The sequence below is a fragment of the Aquarana catesbeiana genome, linkage group LG05 (assembly GCF_042186555.1).
Source record: "Aquarana catesbeiana isolate 2022-GZ linkage group LG05, ASM4218655v1, whole genome shotgun sequence".
NCBI classification, from domain to species: Eukaryota; Metazoa; Chordata; class Amphibia; order Anura; family Ranidae; genus Aquarana; species Aquarana catesbeiana.
The window spans coordinates 50,435,805-50,452,600 of NC_133328.1; the positions used below are offsets into that span (position 1 = coordinate 50,435,805).

The 16,796-nt window shown below is 42.7% G+C and overlaps 1 protein-coding gene across 2 annotated transcripts in view; it reads left to right on the forward strand.

Moving 5' to 3' along the window:
- The first annotated feature begins 484 nt into the window (after positions 1-484).
- Positions 485-16,796, forward strand: part of LOC141144246 (macrophage mannose receptor 1-like) — a 246,203-nt gene continuing 229,891 nt past the window's right edge. Inside the window, exons 1-2 of one of the 2 annotated variants that reach the window (XM_073629729.1) lie at positions 485-556; positions 6,791-7,195. In XM_073629729.1, the coding sequence (XP_073485830.1) occupies positions 493-556; positions 6,791-7,195 (469 nt within the window). In that variant the 5' untranslated portion in view covers positions 485-492. Of the gene's footprint in view, positions 557-1,360; positions 1,608-6,790; positions 7,196-16,796 lie in introns of those variants that run through there. The other variant, XM_073629727.1, reaches the window with a different exon arrangement.

Here is a 16,796-nt window from a genome sequence, read left to right on the forward strand (position 1 = left end):
AGTACAGTTACTGCAGAGAGTAGTAAATGGGGTAAATCTTCACTTTGCAAAGAATACCCAATCACATGCAAGGAATATAAAAAATAAAATAAACAGCATTTTTGCTTGCACAAGATTAGATGATGGAAGACAGCGGAGCTTCTGCTCATTTACTAAGCTCAAGAACAATGGCAAATGCAGATCACAACTGCACTTTGCAAAGCGCACAGTCTATTTGCCGTTAGTAAATCAACCCCAAAGTGTTTAACCACCGAGTGTTGGCATCTGGATGTAATGTGCTGCCATTTGTTGCAGCTAGTAGGCTTTGCTTCATGCTTATGCTAGACCTCTTCATTAAGCTATTAATAAAAAACAAAAAAGGATCTTGGAGTGAATATGAAATTAGCAATATATTTCAGTACAGCAGAAAACTTCATATAAAGTAAATGCAAGTTCCTCTAAATGTAAAGGAAGTTACAGTAAGGAGTAAAATCAGATCACACAAGGGAAGTGATGTTCCCATCAGTCGAGTCGAGACAGAACAGAGAACCCATCATATCAAGTGACTGCTGTGGGGGTAAGTGCCACATGTGCATAAAGTACAGTAAAATCAAACTACTAGCAAAGTAGTTCCCTACTGTTCAAGAGGTTATTTCTAAGTGTACTTATTGCACAATGGGTGAACAGTTATTTACTTTCCTCTCTGCCCCCAGGCCTGATGCATCTAGAAAGGATATGACCTATAATCTCCAAAGGGCCACAACTGACCATCATAATCTGCTCCCACTGACATTAATGAAGTCTACCTCATTCACATTTTGCAATTTTTATTAAATTGGCAATCTTTTGGTAAACAGAAGCTTGGTTGATTTGCTCATCAGAGGTGGAAATACAAGAACCAAACTACTAAAAAGTAGGTTAACAATTTTGCCTACTCTCTCTGGGTCAGTTGCAGGTGTTCTGATGCAGAACTGTCTTTCTTCCCTCTTCTCTGTCAGGAACACAATCCCTAGTAGAGCAGAGTTGATGTCTGATCTTGTTGGAGGTATACTATGGTTAGCCACTCCATTGGGGTTGCAGGGGAACAGCATTAGGCAGTTGACTAATGGGACCAGACTGTATAAATCTGTATAAATCTAAAGAAACAATCACATTGATACTTGAAACACATTATGAAACCTTTATTTTTTATTTTCTCACTGGAACTTCCTCTTTTTCTGTTTGTGCGTAACCTGATTCTGGAGAAATTAGGAAATATTTTACAAAAACTCACATGGTGAATCATTTTGGACCAAGTGGGCATCTTATTGACAAAATCAGTAGCAGCTGATAATAAAAATGTGCTTATGGAAGCAAAATAAGAAGTGGGAGTTACTCTATGCATTAAGGCCCATGTGACAGGATATTCTTATATCGTTTAGAAGCCACAACACTCGTTGTGCTTTTAAGTCTTTTAAACGTTAAAGAACTGAACTGGAACTCCAGTGAGTTTAAACAGGACTTCAGTAACCAAAGGATTTAAATCTGCAGTGTTTCCTTAAAGCTTTGGAAGAATAATGAGATGGCTATAATGACTTCTTCCATTCTACTTATACTTCTGATTGCAATCTGGCCGACTCTTCAGCTGGGTAAGTTATTGAGTCCTGGATTTGTGTGCCTCTTCATGTTAAGTGTAAGCAGAGGCAGTGGAATGGATGTACAGTCACAGCTTTATCCACTACCTAAGAATCTTTTTAATATTAGAGGTAATGATGCGCAACTTTTTTTTCTAACAACAGGTTTCTTGATTTAAAATCTTAGAATCAATCTCCTTTTCTGCACTGAAAAATACATCTACTCTATGGGGTTGATCTAATAAAACTGGAGAGTGTAAAATCTGGTGCAGTTGTGCATGGTAGCCAATCAGCCTTGTTCAATTAAGCTTTGACAAAAAAACTGGATGCTGATTTATGCACAGCTGCACCAGATTTTGCACTCTTCAGTTTTAAAAAGGTCCCTTTTACACAGGTGTTCCGTTAGTCTGTTTTTCATTCATTTGATGGATGAAAAATGAACACCAAGCGGAAGTCAGCGGATGATCCCTATTTTGCTTCCGTTTAAAAAGACGGACGAAAAACAGATGTAAACAGACAAACGGTCAGTTTTTCCATCTGTTTTTGCATGGGTAGTGGATGTAAAAAAGCTGATGTAAAAACTGATGAAATACTGATGTAAAAACTGATGTAAACTGTATCCATTTTTCTTTAAAAAAAATTTGACTGAACTGATGAAACAGTCGGAACTAAGGCTCCTTTCACACGGGTGACTCTGCTAAGCAGGATCTGCTTGCTTAGCAGGAATCTCTCTGCTGATCCCCACTAAGCAGGTGGATGACAGGTCTGTGTCAGAGCGGACACGGACACAGCCTGCTCTCCTCTATGGGGCAATTTGATGGAAACGGACCGCCTACATTTCCATCCGATGCCATCCAATTTAATCTGATGGACAGAAGTTTTTGGTGGACAGGATTGGATCGGATGGCAGAGGGTGTCAGCGGACATGTGTCCGCTGACATGTGATGCTCCATGGAAGAGACTGGAGAGTCCAATCAGGTCCGCCTGAAAAACTGACAGGTGGACCTGATCTGACAGCTTGTATGAAAGGGGCCCAAGGCCTGGTTCACATCTATGCATTTTTTTGTGCATTTTCAGTTTTGCAGAAACACACTATAGTCCATTTAACATGGTTTCCTATGGCTGTAGTTCACATCTTTACATCTTATGGAAAGGGTCGGGGACTTTTTCTGTTTTTTGGTTCCATAGACTTGAATGGATCCAAAAACATGTATTGAAAAACGCAAAATGCATCTGGAATATGCAAACTGCAACCTGCATAGGTGTGAATCAGGTCTTCTTGCTGTCCTGACTTTACTGACTCACTAAGCTGTGAAGTAAGGATAGTAGCCCCCAGAGCTTTTACTATTAAAAACAATTCAGTGATGGCAGTTACCACATTTTCTCCAACATTCTATTTTAATTGTGTCCCAATGGGCAGGAACATACATTGTTGCTGGTAGATCTAAAGGAGTTTGTACAATCAGACTGCCGTGTATACAGTCAACTATGAAATACATTTTCAATTGGTTAAAAACCCTTGCATGACCTAACTCAGTGGCTTGGATAGGCAACGTGTTTCTTAAAATCAATACTTTTATGAAATGTGAATTTTTATGGCTTCAAGATCAGCTATGCCAAATGTAAGCATATACTGATGTGTAATTGGAACACCTGAACTTTTCCCTAATAAAAACACAAGTGGGTTTATTCACTAAGGGCAAATAGGCCATGCACTCTGCAAGTACAGTTACTGCAGAGCGTAGTAAATGGGATAAATCTTCACTTTGCAAAGAATACCCAATCACATGCAAGGAATATAAAAAATAAAAAAAACAGCATTTTTGCTTGCACATGATTAGATGATGGAAGACAGTGGAGCTTCTGCTCAAGCTCAAGAACAATGGCAAATGCAGATCGCAACTGCACTTTGCAAAGCGCACAGTCTATTTGCCGTTAGTAAATTAACCCCAAAGTGTTTAACCACCGAGTGTTGGCATCTGGATGTAATGTGCTGCCATTTGTTGCAGCTAGTAGGCTTTGCTTCATGCTTATGCTAGACCTCTTCATTAAGCTATTATTAAAAAACAAAAAAGGATCTTGGAGTGAATATGAAATTAGCAATATATTTCAGTACAGCAGAAATCTTCATATAAAGTGAATGCAAGTTCCTCTAAATGTAAAGAAAGTTACATTAAGGAGTAAAATCAGATCACACAAGGGAAGTGATGTGCCCAAAACATGCTGCACACAAGTGTTAACTTTGATGTATCACACCCAAAATATTGCTCAAACTCCTTATATTATGATCTCTAAATTTGACCTTAATTTCTGCTCCATGGTGCTGGTACCCGAAGATCTGTGGTGACTGAGCCTGTGGGATTACTATGTATTTCCTATGTGCTGTGTATATCTTCTAATTTGATAATTAACTGGTAAGGAATTTGAGCAATATTTTGGGTGTGATACACCAAAGTTTACACTTGTGTGCAGCGTGTTTTGGGCACTTCCCAGGAGCATGGTCAATAGATGTTTTAGGACAATGGCTTCATGTACACTAGCAGCTCCTAAACTTGAGTTTAGGAGCTTTTGGCGTTTTTTTGCCAAAGCTCCTAAACTAAACTCTGTGAAAGCCTGTGGGTCAATGTACACATAAGCTTTTAACAGAGTTTAGGAGCTACTGTGGTTAGGTGAGGTTCAACCTCCCTCTCCAGAATGCATCAAGGCCTTCGGGTAAGACTGCGTAGGTTAAGTATTTTAATAAATAAATAAAATAAATAACGTGTTCAGGATAGGAATGTTTTGACTGCCGGCCATGGGAAAATGCAAAATGTGGCAAAAACAAGGCAAAGTTGCCACGGTAACTGACAGCCAAGTGTACATGAAGCCTAACAGGCGTCTCCATAAGAAAGGTACCCTATCAGAAGACAAGTTAAAGTTGGTAACACGGCCAAAGTAACAACAAAGAAGAAAACCAGACAGGACCACTGGAAGAACAGGCAAGGGATGACACTTTTGAAGTTATGAATTCATAATTAGGCTCTGAATCAGGTACTCGGGATCAGGAACCAAATAAAAAACTAGTGGCCCTACACTGGCAGATTTTTAAACTCTTTGTATGAAAAATCTAATAAGTAGACTTTGATAATGCCTGTAGAGACTTGATGCATGTTATTCAGAGGTACTTGAAAATGTAATTTGCTTGTAAGTTTCCATTTTGGTATGGATGGAATTTTGCAAATGAAAACCACATTACCAGATAGCAAGGATAACTTGCCACACATTTGTGGCAGTATTGAATTGTAAGTCTTGTTAACTTGCTGCACATCTTCCTTGGAAAGTTGTACACTTGCAGAGCACTTGAAGCACAAGTTCTAGTTGACACGTTTCCAATTTGCAGCAAATTTGCATGGCAAGTCTCTAACAAGAGCAAAGTTGCAGTGGTGAGTCTACAGCAAGAGCCCTGCAAGTCCCAGCAAGAGCTCCGCAAGTCTACTGCAAGAGCCCCTGAGCTCTACAGCAAGAGCCCTGCAAGTCTACAGCAAGAGCCCTGCAAGTCTTCAGCAAGAGCCCCGCAAGACTTCAGCGAGAGCCCCGCAAGACTTCAGCGAGAGCCCCGCAAGCCTTCAGCAAGAGCCCCGCAAGTCTAAGTTTTAGCAAGAAAAAAAGAAGCAAGCAATGCAAATCTATAGTTCCACAATCTGGTGATAGTGAACCCACTGCAATTAACCTAATCCCTTACTGTACATGTGTGAAATACATTCACTCCAACAATCATATATAATGATAAACCCTGTGTCATTGCATAAAATAATTCATCTATCATACAAAAATTATTAGTTTCTATGAAACAATCCCAGATAGCAAGTAATTGTGCTGCAGCAAGTCCACATTGCAAGACTCCAGATCAACTTACTTTGCAAACATTCTGCAAGTTCTGGTTATGTTGTGTAATAGTTATCCCACCACAGGGGTCACTGCGGCTGTATTTTCATCATTGCTCTTTGCTGTGTGTAAGGTCTTTCTTTAATTGGTGCTGGGACAGCCATTGAATCACTTTGGGAGTGGTGTGCAGAGAGGTGAGTGGATCCATGAGATCTGATATGGAGTTCAGGGAGGTAGAAATCAAGGAGTGAGTAACCCTAATATCCCATTGGTGTAGCACAATTTTGAATGCTTTATTTTCCCTTGTTTATATGCTGAGATTTAGCAGAAAATGTGTGTAAAAGGTGGAAATAGAAACCTTAAAGAGGACTACAAATCCCAGCAATACAGTAACAATGCAGAATACCACCAGCTATAGGGGGTGTATATAGAGAGCCATGCATTGTATATAGAGAGATGACTGCACTGTACTGTGTTGTAAAGAGATCCATGTACTGTATACAGGGAGATTAATTAATTGTGCTTTATACAGAGAGACCCATGCATTGTGCTGTATACAGAGAGATCCCTTTCATGGAAAATAGGAAAAGGTGGATACTTTTGTCACCATCTACACCGGGCTCATCTCACTCTACAGTGAGACAACGTAATCAATTAGAAACCTAACAGTAATGCCCCATACACACGACCGGACATTGATCGGACATTCCGACAACAAAATCCATGGATTTTTTCCAATGGATGTTGGCTCAAACTTGTCTTGCATACACACAGTCACACAAAGTTGGTCGGAAATTGTGATCGTCAAGAACGTGGTGACATACAACACGTACGACGAGCCGAGAAAAATGAAGTTCAATAGCCAGTGCGGCTCTTCTGCTTGATTCCGAGCATGCGTGGAACTTTGTGCGTCGAAATTGTGTACACACGATCGGAATTTCCGACAACGGATTTTGTTGTCGGATAATTTGAGAACCAGATCTCAAATTTTGTTCGACATAAATTCCGATGGAAAATGTCCGATGGACCCTACACATGGTCGGAATTTCCGACAAAAAGCTCCCATCGAACATTTTCCATTGGAAAATCCGACCGTGTGTACGGGGCATTAGGCTTCTTTATAACTTTAGCTGCATATACAGTATATCTTCCTATATCTGATGTGATGTGAAGCTGCCCTAATTTTAAAGTTCATAACCTGCCAGCACACATGCAAAGCAAGCATGTATAACGTCACTTAGCTTATTGAGCTCCATATATATGGTACTATGATTTCTGTATATGTCTTTTAACAAACTCATAACATCTAGCTGTTGTAAAATCTTATTTTTCAGAATCTAGCTCATCTGGCTCATTTTTAATCTATAATGAAAACAATGAAAAATGTTTACAAGCTGAGAACAACATCATTAAGGTTGCAGATTGTGTGCCTGACAATGATGCACAAAAGTTCCGATGGATCTCAAAACTCCACCTGATAAATGTGGCAGTGAAGCGGTGTCTGGGGGCGTACGGCAAAACTGAGAAGAGTGTGGTCGGCATGTTACCATGCACTATTACTAATGTGCTTCAGAGATGGGAGTGTAAAAATGACACTTTGTTCGGCATCCAGGGGGAAGATTTTTACTTAAACTATGACAAGGGAAATGGAAAAGTAGTTATCCTTAAAGCATTGGAAGGCAGGAGCCAATGGAAGATCTATGGAACTCCTGATGACTTATGTGCTAAGACCTATGAAGGTAAAGTGTTCTATTTAAGATCAACTCCAGGCCAATTATATAATCAATGTAAATCTGAATGACTATTACTTACCTAAAATCCTGTGTAAAATAAACAATTGCCAACATTGAGCACATGTTAGACCCCACACAGAGTTTAATAGCAGAGCTCAATCCAGCAGCAGCTCCCCAGGCCTCAGCTTTGGGGAGGAGAGCAATATTTATATCCTGCCCCAGCATGCACCAGTGACCAAGAGTCTCCTACGGGGCTGGCTGAAGAAAATATAAATATTCATAACTCAGGCTTGTTATGAAATCTCATACTACTACCAGTGGTGCCAGTAAATCCTACTGGCAGCAGTGAGAAATCACTCTCCACTGAGCTCTGAGCTTAGGTAAAGACCACGTAAATAAAAACATACAATCAATCTGGGCTGACTACATCCCAGCCAAAAACTAGATTTAGGTAATAGCCACTGTGTAAGACAGGGTGCTTCAAACAAAATGCTTGTTTTCACTTTTTTGGACTACATGGTAGTGGAGGTATAAGCGAGAATGCCTGGGTTGGTAGCCAAAGTCCAACACACAATGCAGGATAACAGAACACATAACAATACACAATCCATGGTTGGCAACACTTGAGCCTCAAGGTAAAGGCAAATTATAGTTAAAGGTCCAAGTCACGGTCACAAGGAAAGGTGGATGCAAGAAGGAGCAGAGTCCCAAAATCTCTGGGCCTAGCAATGGGGTCTCAAGCAACTAGGAGGGCAAAGCAATATGCTGGCATCTTCTTTTGTTTGGACCAAGGCTTATAAAGGCTGCAACCATAACTGATGATGAAGGGCAAGATTAAGAATCATTGTTACTTCATCAGTCAATGTCAGATGAGGTATTATGTTGTTTGCAGAATACTAAATCAAGAAATGGGGTTGTGGCTCAAGATCCAGACTCAACACTTGAATAGAGAGACCTGGGCTTGATCCTAGACAGCATTGTGACAATGCTTTGTGTTGGCCTTTCTATCTATTGAAGACATTTCTTATCTGCTCCTCTAGTTGTGACACCTTGACACCTGGACAAGATGTAACAGTAAATTTCCCAATAAAGTCACAAATGGCAAGAAAAACCTAACAGGAGTTGACATCCTTCCATTTTCTATGAAAAAATTGTGGTTGGGTTTTTGGGAGTGATTCATGCACATATTCTTTGTTTTGCTCTCTGTGACCACCTCTCTTGCTCTCTCTGTTCTCTTCCTCACTATTCTATCTTTTCTTTGCTCTCATCCTGATTTCTTCCCTCTACCGGAGCTCCTTCCTTTCTTTGGTTCTTTACTTTAGACTCTGTTCCGTCACCTGCATTGTTCCACACCTATTCTGTGCACCATCCCTCACCCTCCCTCCAGATTTGTACTGCACTCTATGTGCTGCCATCAGCACTGCTCTATTCTTTCTGGTCTCATTTACACAAGTGGCACTCTGTACCAACCCCACAGTCCATGGTGGATCACTTTTAGGAGAGGGGTAAAGCAGCGACTGCCAAGCATTCAGCAGGCAATATTACCACTTCCTGAATGCCCATTTTGTTCAGCCACATGGGGATTTCCTATTTGATTTGGCTCATGGTTGTGGCATGGTTCTGTTAACTTGAATGGGTTGCATTTGGCGGTGGTACTGCCTGCAATGCGCAACCTGCTGTATAAATTCTGTTGTGCCATCCCGCAACTGCAGTAGTCTATAATAATATAGTTCCTGGCCATGTTAACTTGCGGGCTGGCGGTCAGAGGACAATAACATAACAGCTCAACCACCTATTTTTTGCCACCCCTGCCCTCCCATGTAAAGGAGGCCTCGCTGCAGCTCCTTTTGCCCCTAGGTCTGTGCTGGAGGCTGTTTGATCTCATCCTTACTATTTCACTCTTTCACTGTGTCTTTTTCTCTCCCCTTGCAGTAGCACTTGTTTTAGATCTGGTCTATTTTTTCATTGTAATGTTTTATAAGTCAGCAGCAGAGGCTTTTCAAAGAATGAGGCATGATTCAACCAACACAAGATCTCCACAAAATACAAGATAATGCTGATAGTTTGATCTTCGGTAGGGTTTCTGACTGATGCCCACTTACTCTTTTTTCTATTGGCTGGTATTCTCTATTGCAAGGTACAACCCATAGAACTTTGAAAAGATGATACCAGCAGTCAGGGGAGAAAAATAGGCATGTTTTTATGGACATGGATTTTTTTATAGATGTTACACACATACAGTACATAATTCTTTTGTATGTACGTAGCACCCTCCAAAATTAGTTGCTAGGTTGGTTAGGTAAATTTGGTTCTTTTGGCTCCTCTGTAATCACTGGAGCAATTTGAGATTGCTCCGGTCTGCTCTGAGTTTCACTGGCTGTGGGTTTGTCTACTTCCCCCTGCCTTCCACAAAGTTCCGGAAAGAAGTGGGTGGGATGAAGCAAATTATATTTTAATATTTATGTTGTCTCAGCCAATCCCTGGGGGAGGGTGCCCAGAGTGTGGATTGGAGTGAGCATGGAGCCTGGAGCTGTCCTGTTCTTGTCTAGTAGAAGTTCCCAGGCAGCCCAGCTAAAGTTCTGCATGTGTTCACTAAAGTACCAGCTATGCTAAAGCTGGGGGGCCTACTCTCCTGAGAATTTGTGGGACTGTTCAAGGCACTATACTGAAGTCCTGGCCTGGAGAAGGAACTTTTGTTTTTCTCACTCAGGATCTACCTGTGGAGGCTGCGTGACAGACAGCATCAAGGATAAGCTCTACATGTACAGTATCTCACAAAAGTGAGTACACCCCTCACATTTTTGTAAAACTTTTATTATATCTTTTCATGTGACAGCACTGAAGAAATTACACTTTACTACAATGTAAAGTAGTGAGTGTACAGCTTGTATAACAGTGTAAATTTGCTGTCCCCTCAAAATAAATCAACACACAGCCATTAATGTCTAAACCACTGGCAACAAAAGTGAGTACACCCCTAAGTGAAAATGTCCAAATTGGGCCCAAAGTGTCAATATTTTGTGTGGCCAGCATTATTTTCCAGCACTGCCTTAACCCTCTTGGGCATGGAGTTCACCAGAGCTTCACAGGTTGCCACTGGAGTTCTCTTCTACTCCTCCATGACAACATCATGGAGTTGGTGGATGTTAGAGACCTTGCGCTCCTTCACCTTCCATTTGAGGATGCCCCACAGATGCTCAATAGGGTTTAGGTCTGGAGACCTGCTTGGCCAGTCCATCACATTTACCCTCAGCTTCTTTAGCAAGGCAAGGGTCGTCTTGGAGGTGTGTTTGGGGTCGTTATCATGTTGAAATACTGCCCTGCGGCCCAGTCTCCAAAGGGAGGGAATCATGCTCTGCTTCAGTATGTCACAGTACATGTTTGCATTCGTGGTTCCCTTAATGAACTGTAGCTCCCCAGTGCCGGCAGCACTCATGCAGCCCCAGACCATGACACTTCAACCACCATGCTTGACTGTAGGCACAACACACTTGTCTTTGTACTCCTTACCTGGTTGTCACCACACATGCTTGACACCATCTGAACCAAATAAGTTTATATTGGTCTCATCAGACCACAGGACATGGTTCCAGTAATCCATGTCCTTACAATATAGTAAATGTCCACAGATACTCCGTACCTTTGATTACTAAAGCGCTGCTTGTGTCATTGCTTATTATGACCAGCTTTCATATGGTAATGGCACATGAGAAAATTGAAGAATGACAGATGGTGATAAAAGTCCAGGAAGACATAGATGGTGGTTCTAATGTGGTTCACACCAGAATCCGCAAGCCGTGCGTCACACTCCCCTTAGGGGTTTTCACTCACCAGAAAGATGAACACATCAAGCTTTGATATATTAACCACGGTTTTCTTCCACATCATGGAGAGTGTCAGAGCTTGTCAGGGCCGTCTTTACCGCAGGGCAAACGGGGCAGCTGCCCAGGGCCCTGCCACTGTTTGAGGCCCAAAGCAGAGCTGCCCGTTAAGCCGGCATGCTGCCTGCAAATCAGCGCTGAAAATCCCCATACACAGACAGACAGTCTGTCAGGGGCACTCCTAGGTGGTTGCGCGGGGTGCAGTGCACCCGGGTGCCACAGAGGTGAGGGCGCTGAAGCGCCAGAGTGCTCCCCTCCCTCCTTCTCCTCCTCCCCTTGTCTGTGTCCAGAGGTGGCTCTCTCCGCCAGTCACCTCCGCCGCCTCTGTGTTTCCTGCCCAAGCCCAACCCCCCCTCCTCCTATCAGAGAAGGAGAGCGAAGCAGCCGGAGATCGGATCGGCTGTCTCTGTATGGTGAGAGACCAGCCGCGCAGTGACATCGCTGGGGGGGGGGGGCGGTCCGTGCCTGGCATGTGTTCTCCTCCTCCTCTCTGTGTCTCCTGCCTGCTGTGATCTGTTCTCCACCTGGGCGGCGTGGCTGCACACTGTCCTCTCCTCTCCAGCTGCCGCCGGGTGTTTTTATGTACCCTAATGGAGGGGTAGTTTGTCCTGGGGGGGTCTGTACTAATGGAGGGGGGGTTTGTCCTGGGGAGGTCTGTACTAATGGAGGGGGGATGGTTTGTCCTGGGGGGTTCTGTACTAATGGAGGGGGGTGGTTTGTACTGGGGCGAATTTGTAATAATGGAGGGGGGGTGGTTTGTCCTGGGGGGCATCTGTACTAATGGAGGGGGGGTGGGTTGTCCTGGGGGGAATCTGTACTAATGGAGGGGGGGCTGGTTTGTCCTGGGGGGGGTTTGTACTAATGGAAGGGGGGTGGTTTGTCCTGGGGAGTCTGTACTAATGGAGGGGGGTGGTTTGTCCTGGGGGGGTCTGTACTAATTGAGGGGGGGTGGTTTGTCCTGGGGGGTCTGTACTAATGGAGGGGGGCGGCCCTGCAGTCTGTCACTGTCATCAGCGGTGCGCACAGTGCAGCAATGCCATTACTGCATTTTCTCGATCGAGGAGCAGGCCGCAGGTGGGGGGGCCTTGAGCTCCACTGATGCTCTGGCCCCGCCCCTTGCTATGCGTGCACAGTGTACCTGATCAGAGGAGTGGAGGCTTCGGTAGGAGCGGTCAGACCACGGCGCGGAGTGGAATGCTGCTTGGTGCCTGGTCAAGTAACACTAGCAGTGTTTGTGGAGTGTTTGATGGTAGGTCTTCTTTCTCCTCCCCTGGCTCCCGCTCCCATCCCCATGCCATGTGTAAAATAGTAGAAAGTTTAAAAACGTTGATCAGACCTGCAGTCCAGGCTGAGTGAGGCTGTGGCTGTATTTTTTTTTTTTACAGAGCACATAGCATAATTTACAGCACATGGCATTACTGTCTGTATTTAACTGCTTGATGGGCTTATTTTGGGCCTGGCTGGCTCACATGTATGTGTTTTGGTGGCCCACATTTGCGCAGGCACAGCAGCCCATTCATTTGAATGGGCTGCCATGCCTGCGTTTCCTGCAAAAAAAAGGTGCATGCATCATGTAATAGGCCATGCACATGTGACTTACTTGCAGTTCCCGCACTGGCAAACTTGCTGCATTTTTAGATGTTTAGGCCACGCTTTTAAAAACACAGTGCGTTTGTGTGTGCAGGAACTGCAGGTAAGTTGCATGGTGCAAAAGCAGAATGGATTTGAAGGCCACTGCAATTTTAAAATGCCACATGCAGCTTTTTTTCTGCAGGAAATGCAGGAATGGCAGCTCATTCAAATGAATGGGCTGCCAAAACACATACATGTGAATGTGTGATGTGACAATGGCTGCAATGTAATTGGAGTGTTGTGATGTGTAAAGGGACACTATGACATGAAGGGGACTCTAATGTAGTGGGGGCGCTGTGATGTGTAAAGGGGCACTATAATGTGAAAATGTCTGCAATGTAATGGGGCGCTGTGAAGTGAAGAGGCTGCAATGTAAAGGAGTGCTGTGACATGAAAGGGAACTGAGGACACCATGGGACTGCTGTGAAGAGGGTCTGCAAAGTATTTTTTTAGATAATTTTATGTGTGTGTCTATTTTTTGAGATATTGGGGTGAATAACAAAATTGCATTTTATTGCAAACCATATTAAAGACGGCCCTGGAGCTTGTACTGGATCTCCCACAGGTACTCGGAAAGAGAAAAAGGGGGCTCAAATAGCGTAATTCCGTTTTTCTCTCTCGTTTATTTCAAACTCAAAATGACATGTTCCATAAAATCCATCAGTCAATCAGTACTTAAAATTATCAGCATTCAAAAAGGTGTTCTACACAGCACAGGACCCACGAGATTCACAAAACTAAGGAAGACAGCGTCCGCTGCTTACTTCCGGTTGTCTCTTCCTGGCTGTGGAACGCAAATGTCACTTCCGGTCGCAGTAAGGTCACGCGTTTCGTCATCACGGAGTGGCGTCCCGGTTTTTATATCGACACATTGCAGTGTAAATATTAATCCTCCAAGAGCAAAAAACGCTCATATTAACCAGTGCACATCGGCGGCCATTGCTTGACTTGGGGATCAATATACACTCGGCATAAAAAGTATACATGATTTGTATATCTAAGTATAACATACACAGTGAATCCTTCTTATAGCAAATTACTAGAATGAACATCTGATTGCTGTCATCACTATATTTAAAATGCATATAATTCATATACACTGAAATTAGTGCAACACTAGAATACACAATAATTTAAAATGAATCTATATATCTCAAATCTCATATTTTTACAAACCTCATATAACACCTCATCTAACATTATAAAAAAATAAAGCATTATATAAATATGTGAGGCCATATAAAAATATATCCATAAAACCATACACATACATCACATAAAAATACATATAAAATCCTATACTCAGGAAAAAAATTACCAGACTAAGTCTAGAGCAGAGACCAAAGACTATACGTGCTTGCATATTAAAATTCTGACAAAGACCATTCTGAATGTGAACTAAAAAGTGCAAAGTTTAGTGCAGAATAGCTTCAATAATCGCCGATGAAGCAGTTTATATCCAACTCCACATTTAACCCTTTAGGGGTGAGAGTGTCGATTAAAAAAATCCAGTAATGCCGGGTACACACGGGCAAACTTTTCAGCATCAAACGTCCGACGGTCTTTCCGACAGACTTTCGACGGAGTTATGACGGACTTGCGAACGACCGGACTTGCGCACACACGAACGGACTAAAGTCCGTTCGAAAGTCCGGTCGGTTAAACGTGATGATGTACAACCGGACTAGAATAAGGAAGTTCATAGTCAGTAGCTAATAGCTGCCCTTGTGTCCTTTTTTGTCCGTCGGACTAGCCTCCCTGGCGGTATGATTATTTCGGATTTTAGGTGCTAAAAGCGGTACCATTATTTTGCATGGAAATTTGGCGTTTTATATTGTAGGTCTGTAAATCTTAACAATAACACACTTAAATCTGTCCAAACCAGAGTCTAGTAGATATCCCAGGTATGATAAAGTTTGAAACACAAAAACATAAATTATAATATAATAAATAAAAATAAATAATTAAAAAAAAAAAAAAAAAAAATAGTAATAAAATAAATTTCCCCACAATTCACTATCGCTCAATTCTGCAAGTGTTCTAATTTACTATCGCTGTTTTCTAGCTGGTCTAAAGCCACTTTTGACGTAAAGGGACACTTTTTGGTTGCTATGGACAATCTCCAGTTTCCAGGCAGAAAGAACAGTGTTTATCATGTAAAATTGCATGCAGGGCATAGGACAAAGCACTGGGGACAAAAGGGATGTGAAATCATTTCATACAGTACTGTAATCTGTAAGATTACAGTACTGTATGTGTTATGCTTTTGACATTGTTTTGAATTTGCCGCCAGGCTCCGCCCCCGTGCGTCGCGCCGCTCGCAGGGAACGGAGCCTGGCACGGAGAGGCTTCGGAGGAGGACAGAGCCCTCGGACACTGCGGGTGACATCGCAGGATCCAGGGGACAAGGTAAGTAACGCCGCCCCAGGATCCTGCAATGCGATCCCGAGTGTGGCTCGGGGTTACCGCTAATGGTACTGAATTTTAACCCCGAGCCACACTCGGGAAAACCGCCAGGGAGGCTACCATACAGACGAACTGATTTTTCGATCGGACTCCAGTCCGTCGGAAAGATTTGAAACATGTTCTAAATCTAAATTCCGTCTGATTTTCGACAAAAAGTCCGCTGGAGGTCCGATGAAGCTCACACACGATCGGATTGTCCGACGGATTCGTTCCGTCGGACCAGTCCGCTCGTAAAGTCCACCTGTGTGTACACGGCATAAGTTTCAGGCTTGGAAAGTTCCCTGACCATATTGGAACCTCTCCACACTGGTTTCACATGGTCTACTCCCCAAAATTTCAGACCTGAGGGGTCTTGATTATGATGAAGTTTGAAATGCAGGGACACATTATGGTCCTTAAACTCAAGTTTTATATTCTGTATGTGTTCTGCAATACGAACCCTCAGAGTCTTTTAGTGTGGCCCACATACATTAACCCACAAGGACACTGCAAGACATACACTACATGCGTTATATTGCATGTAATGAATTCTTTGATTGTAAATTCTTAATTGTCCATGGTTGAAGTAAATATAACTAGACCTCTCACAGGGGCAGCAACCTCCCTACATGCCTTACATTTTCGGCATGCATAGAAACCATCCTTATCCCAAAATGTGTACATTTTAAATATAGTGATGACAGCAATGATATAATGGCCCTATAACGCACTAGAAATTTAATCAGATGTTCATTCTAGTAATTTGCTATAAGAAGGATGCACTGTGTATGTTATACTCAGATATACAAGTCATGTGTACTTTTTATGGCGAGTGTATATTCATCCCCAAGTCAAGCAATGATGGCCGCCGATGTGCACCGGTTAATATGAGTGTTTTTTGCCCTTTGAGGGTTAATACTTACACTGCAATGTGTCGATATAAAAACCGGCCACGCCATCAGAGGAAATCGTGATGATGAAACCTGTCAGGGCGTAATCTTACGGCGACCGGAAGCGACGTTTGTGTTCCACAACCAGAAGTAAGTGGGGGACGCTGTCTTCCTTAGTTTTGTGAGTCTCGTGGGTCCTGTGCTGTGTAGAACGCCTTTTTGAATGCTGATAATTTTAAGTATTGATTGACTGATGGATTTTATGGAACATGTCATTTTGAGTTTAAAATAAATGAGAGAGAAAAACTAAATTACGCTATTTGAGCCCCCTTTTTTTTGTCCGAGTACCTGTGGGAGATCCAGTACAAGCTCTGATGTGGAAGACAGCCGTGGTTAACATATCAAAGCTTGATGTGTTCATCTTTCCGTGGAGTGAAAACCCCTAAGGGGAGTGTGACGCACGGCTTATGGATTCTGGTGTGAAGGGCACATCTTTTAAACCACATTAGGACCACCATCTGTGTCTTCCTGGACTTTTATCACCATCTGTCAATTTTCTCATGTGCCCATTACCATATGAAAGCTGGCCATAAAAAGCAATGACAGTAGCACCGCTTTAGTAATCAGAGTATCTTGGGAGTATCTGTGGACATTTACTATATTGTATGGATTATTGATTTGCACTTTAAGCAGCAGCTGACACTTTGAATTGCTGTGAAAGATCGAATCACTGTGATTACTGTGTTGTATATATTTTTA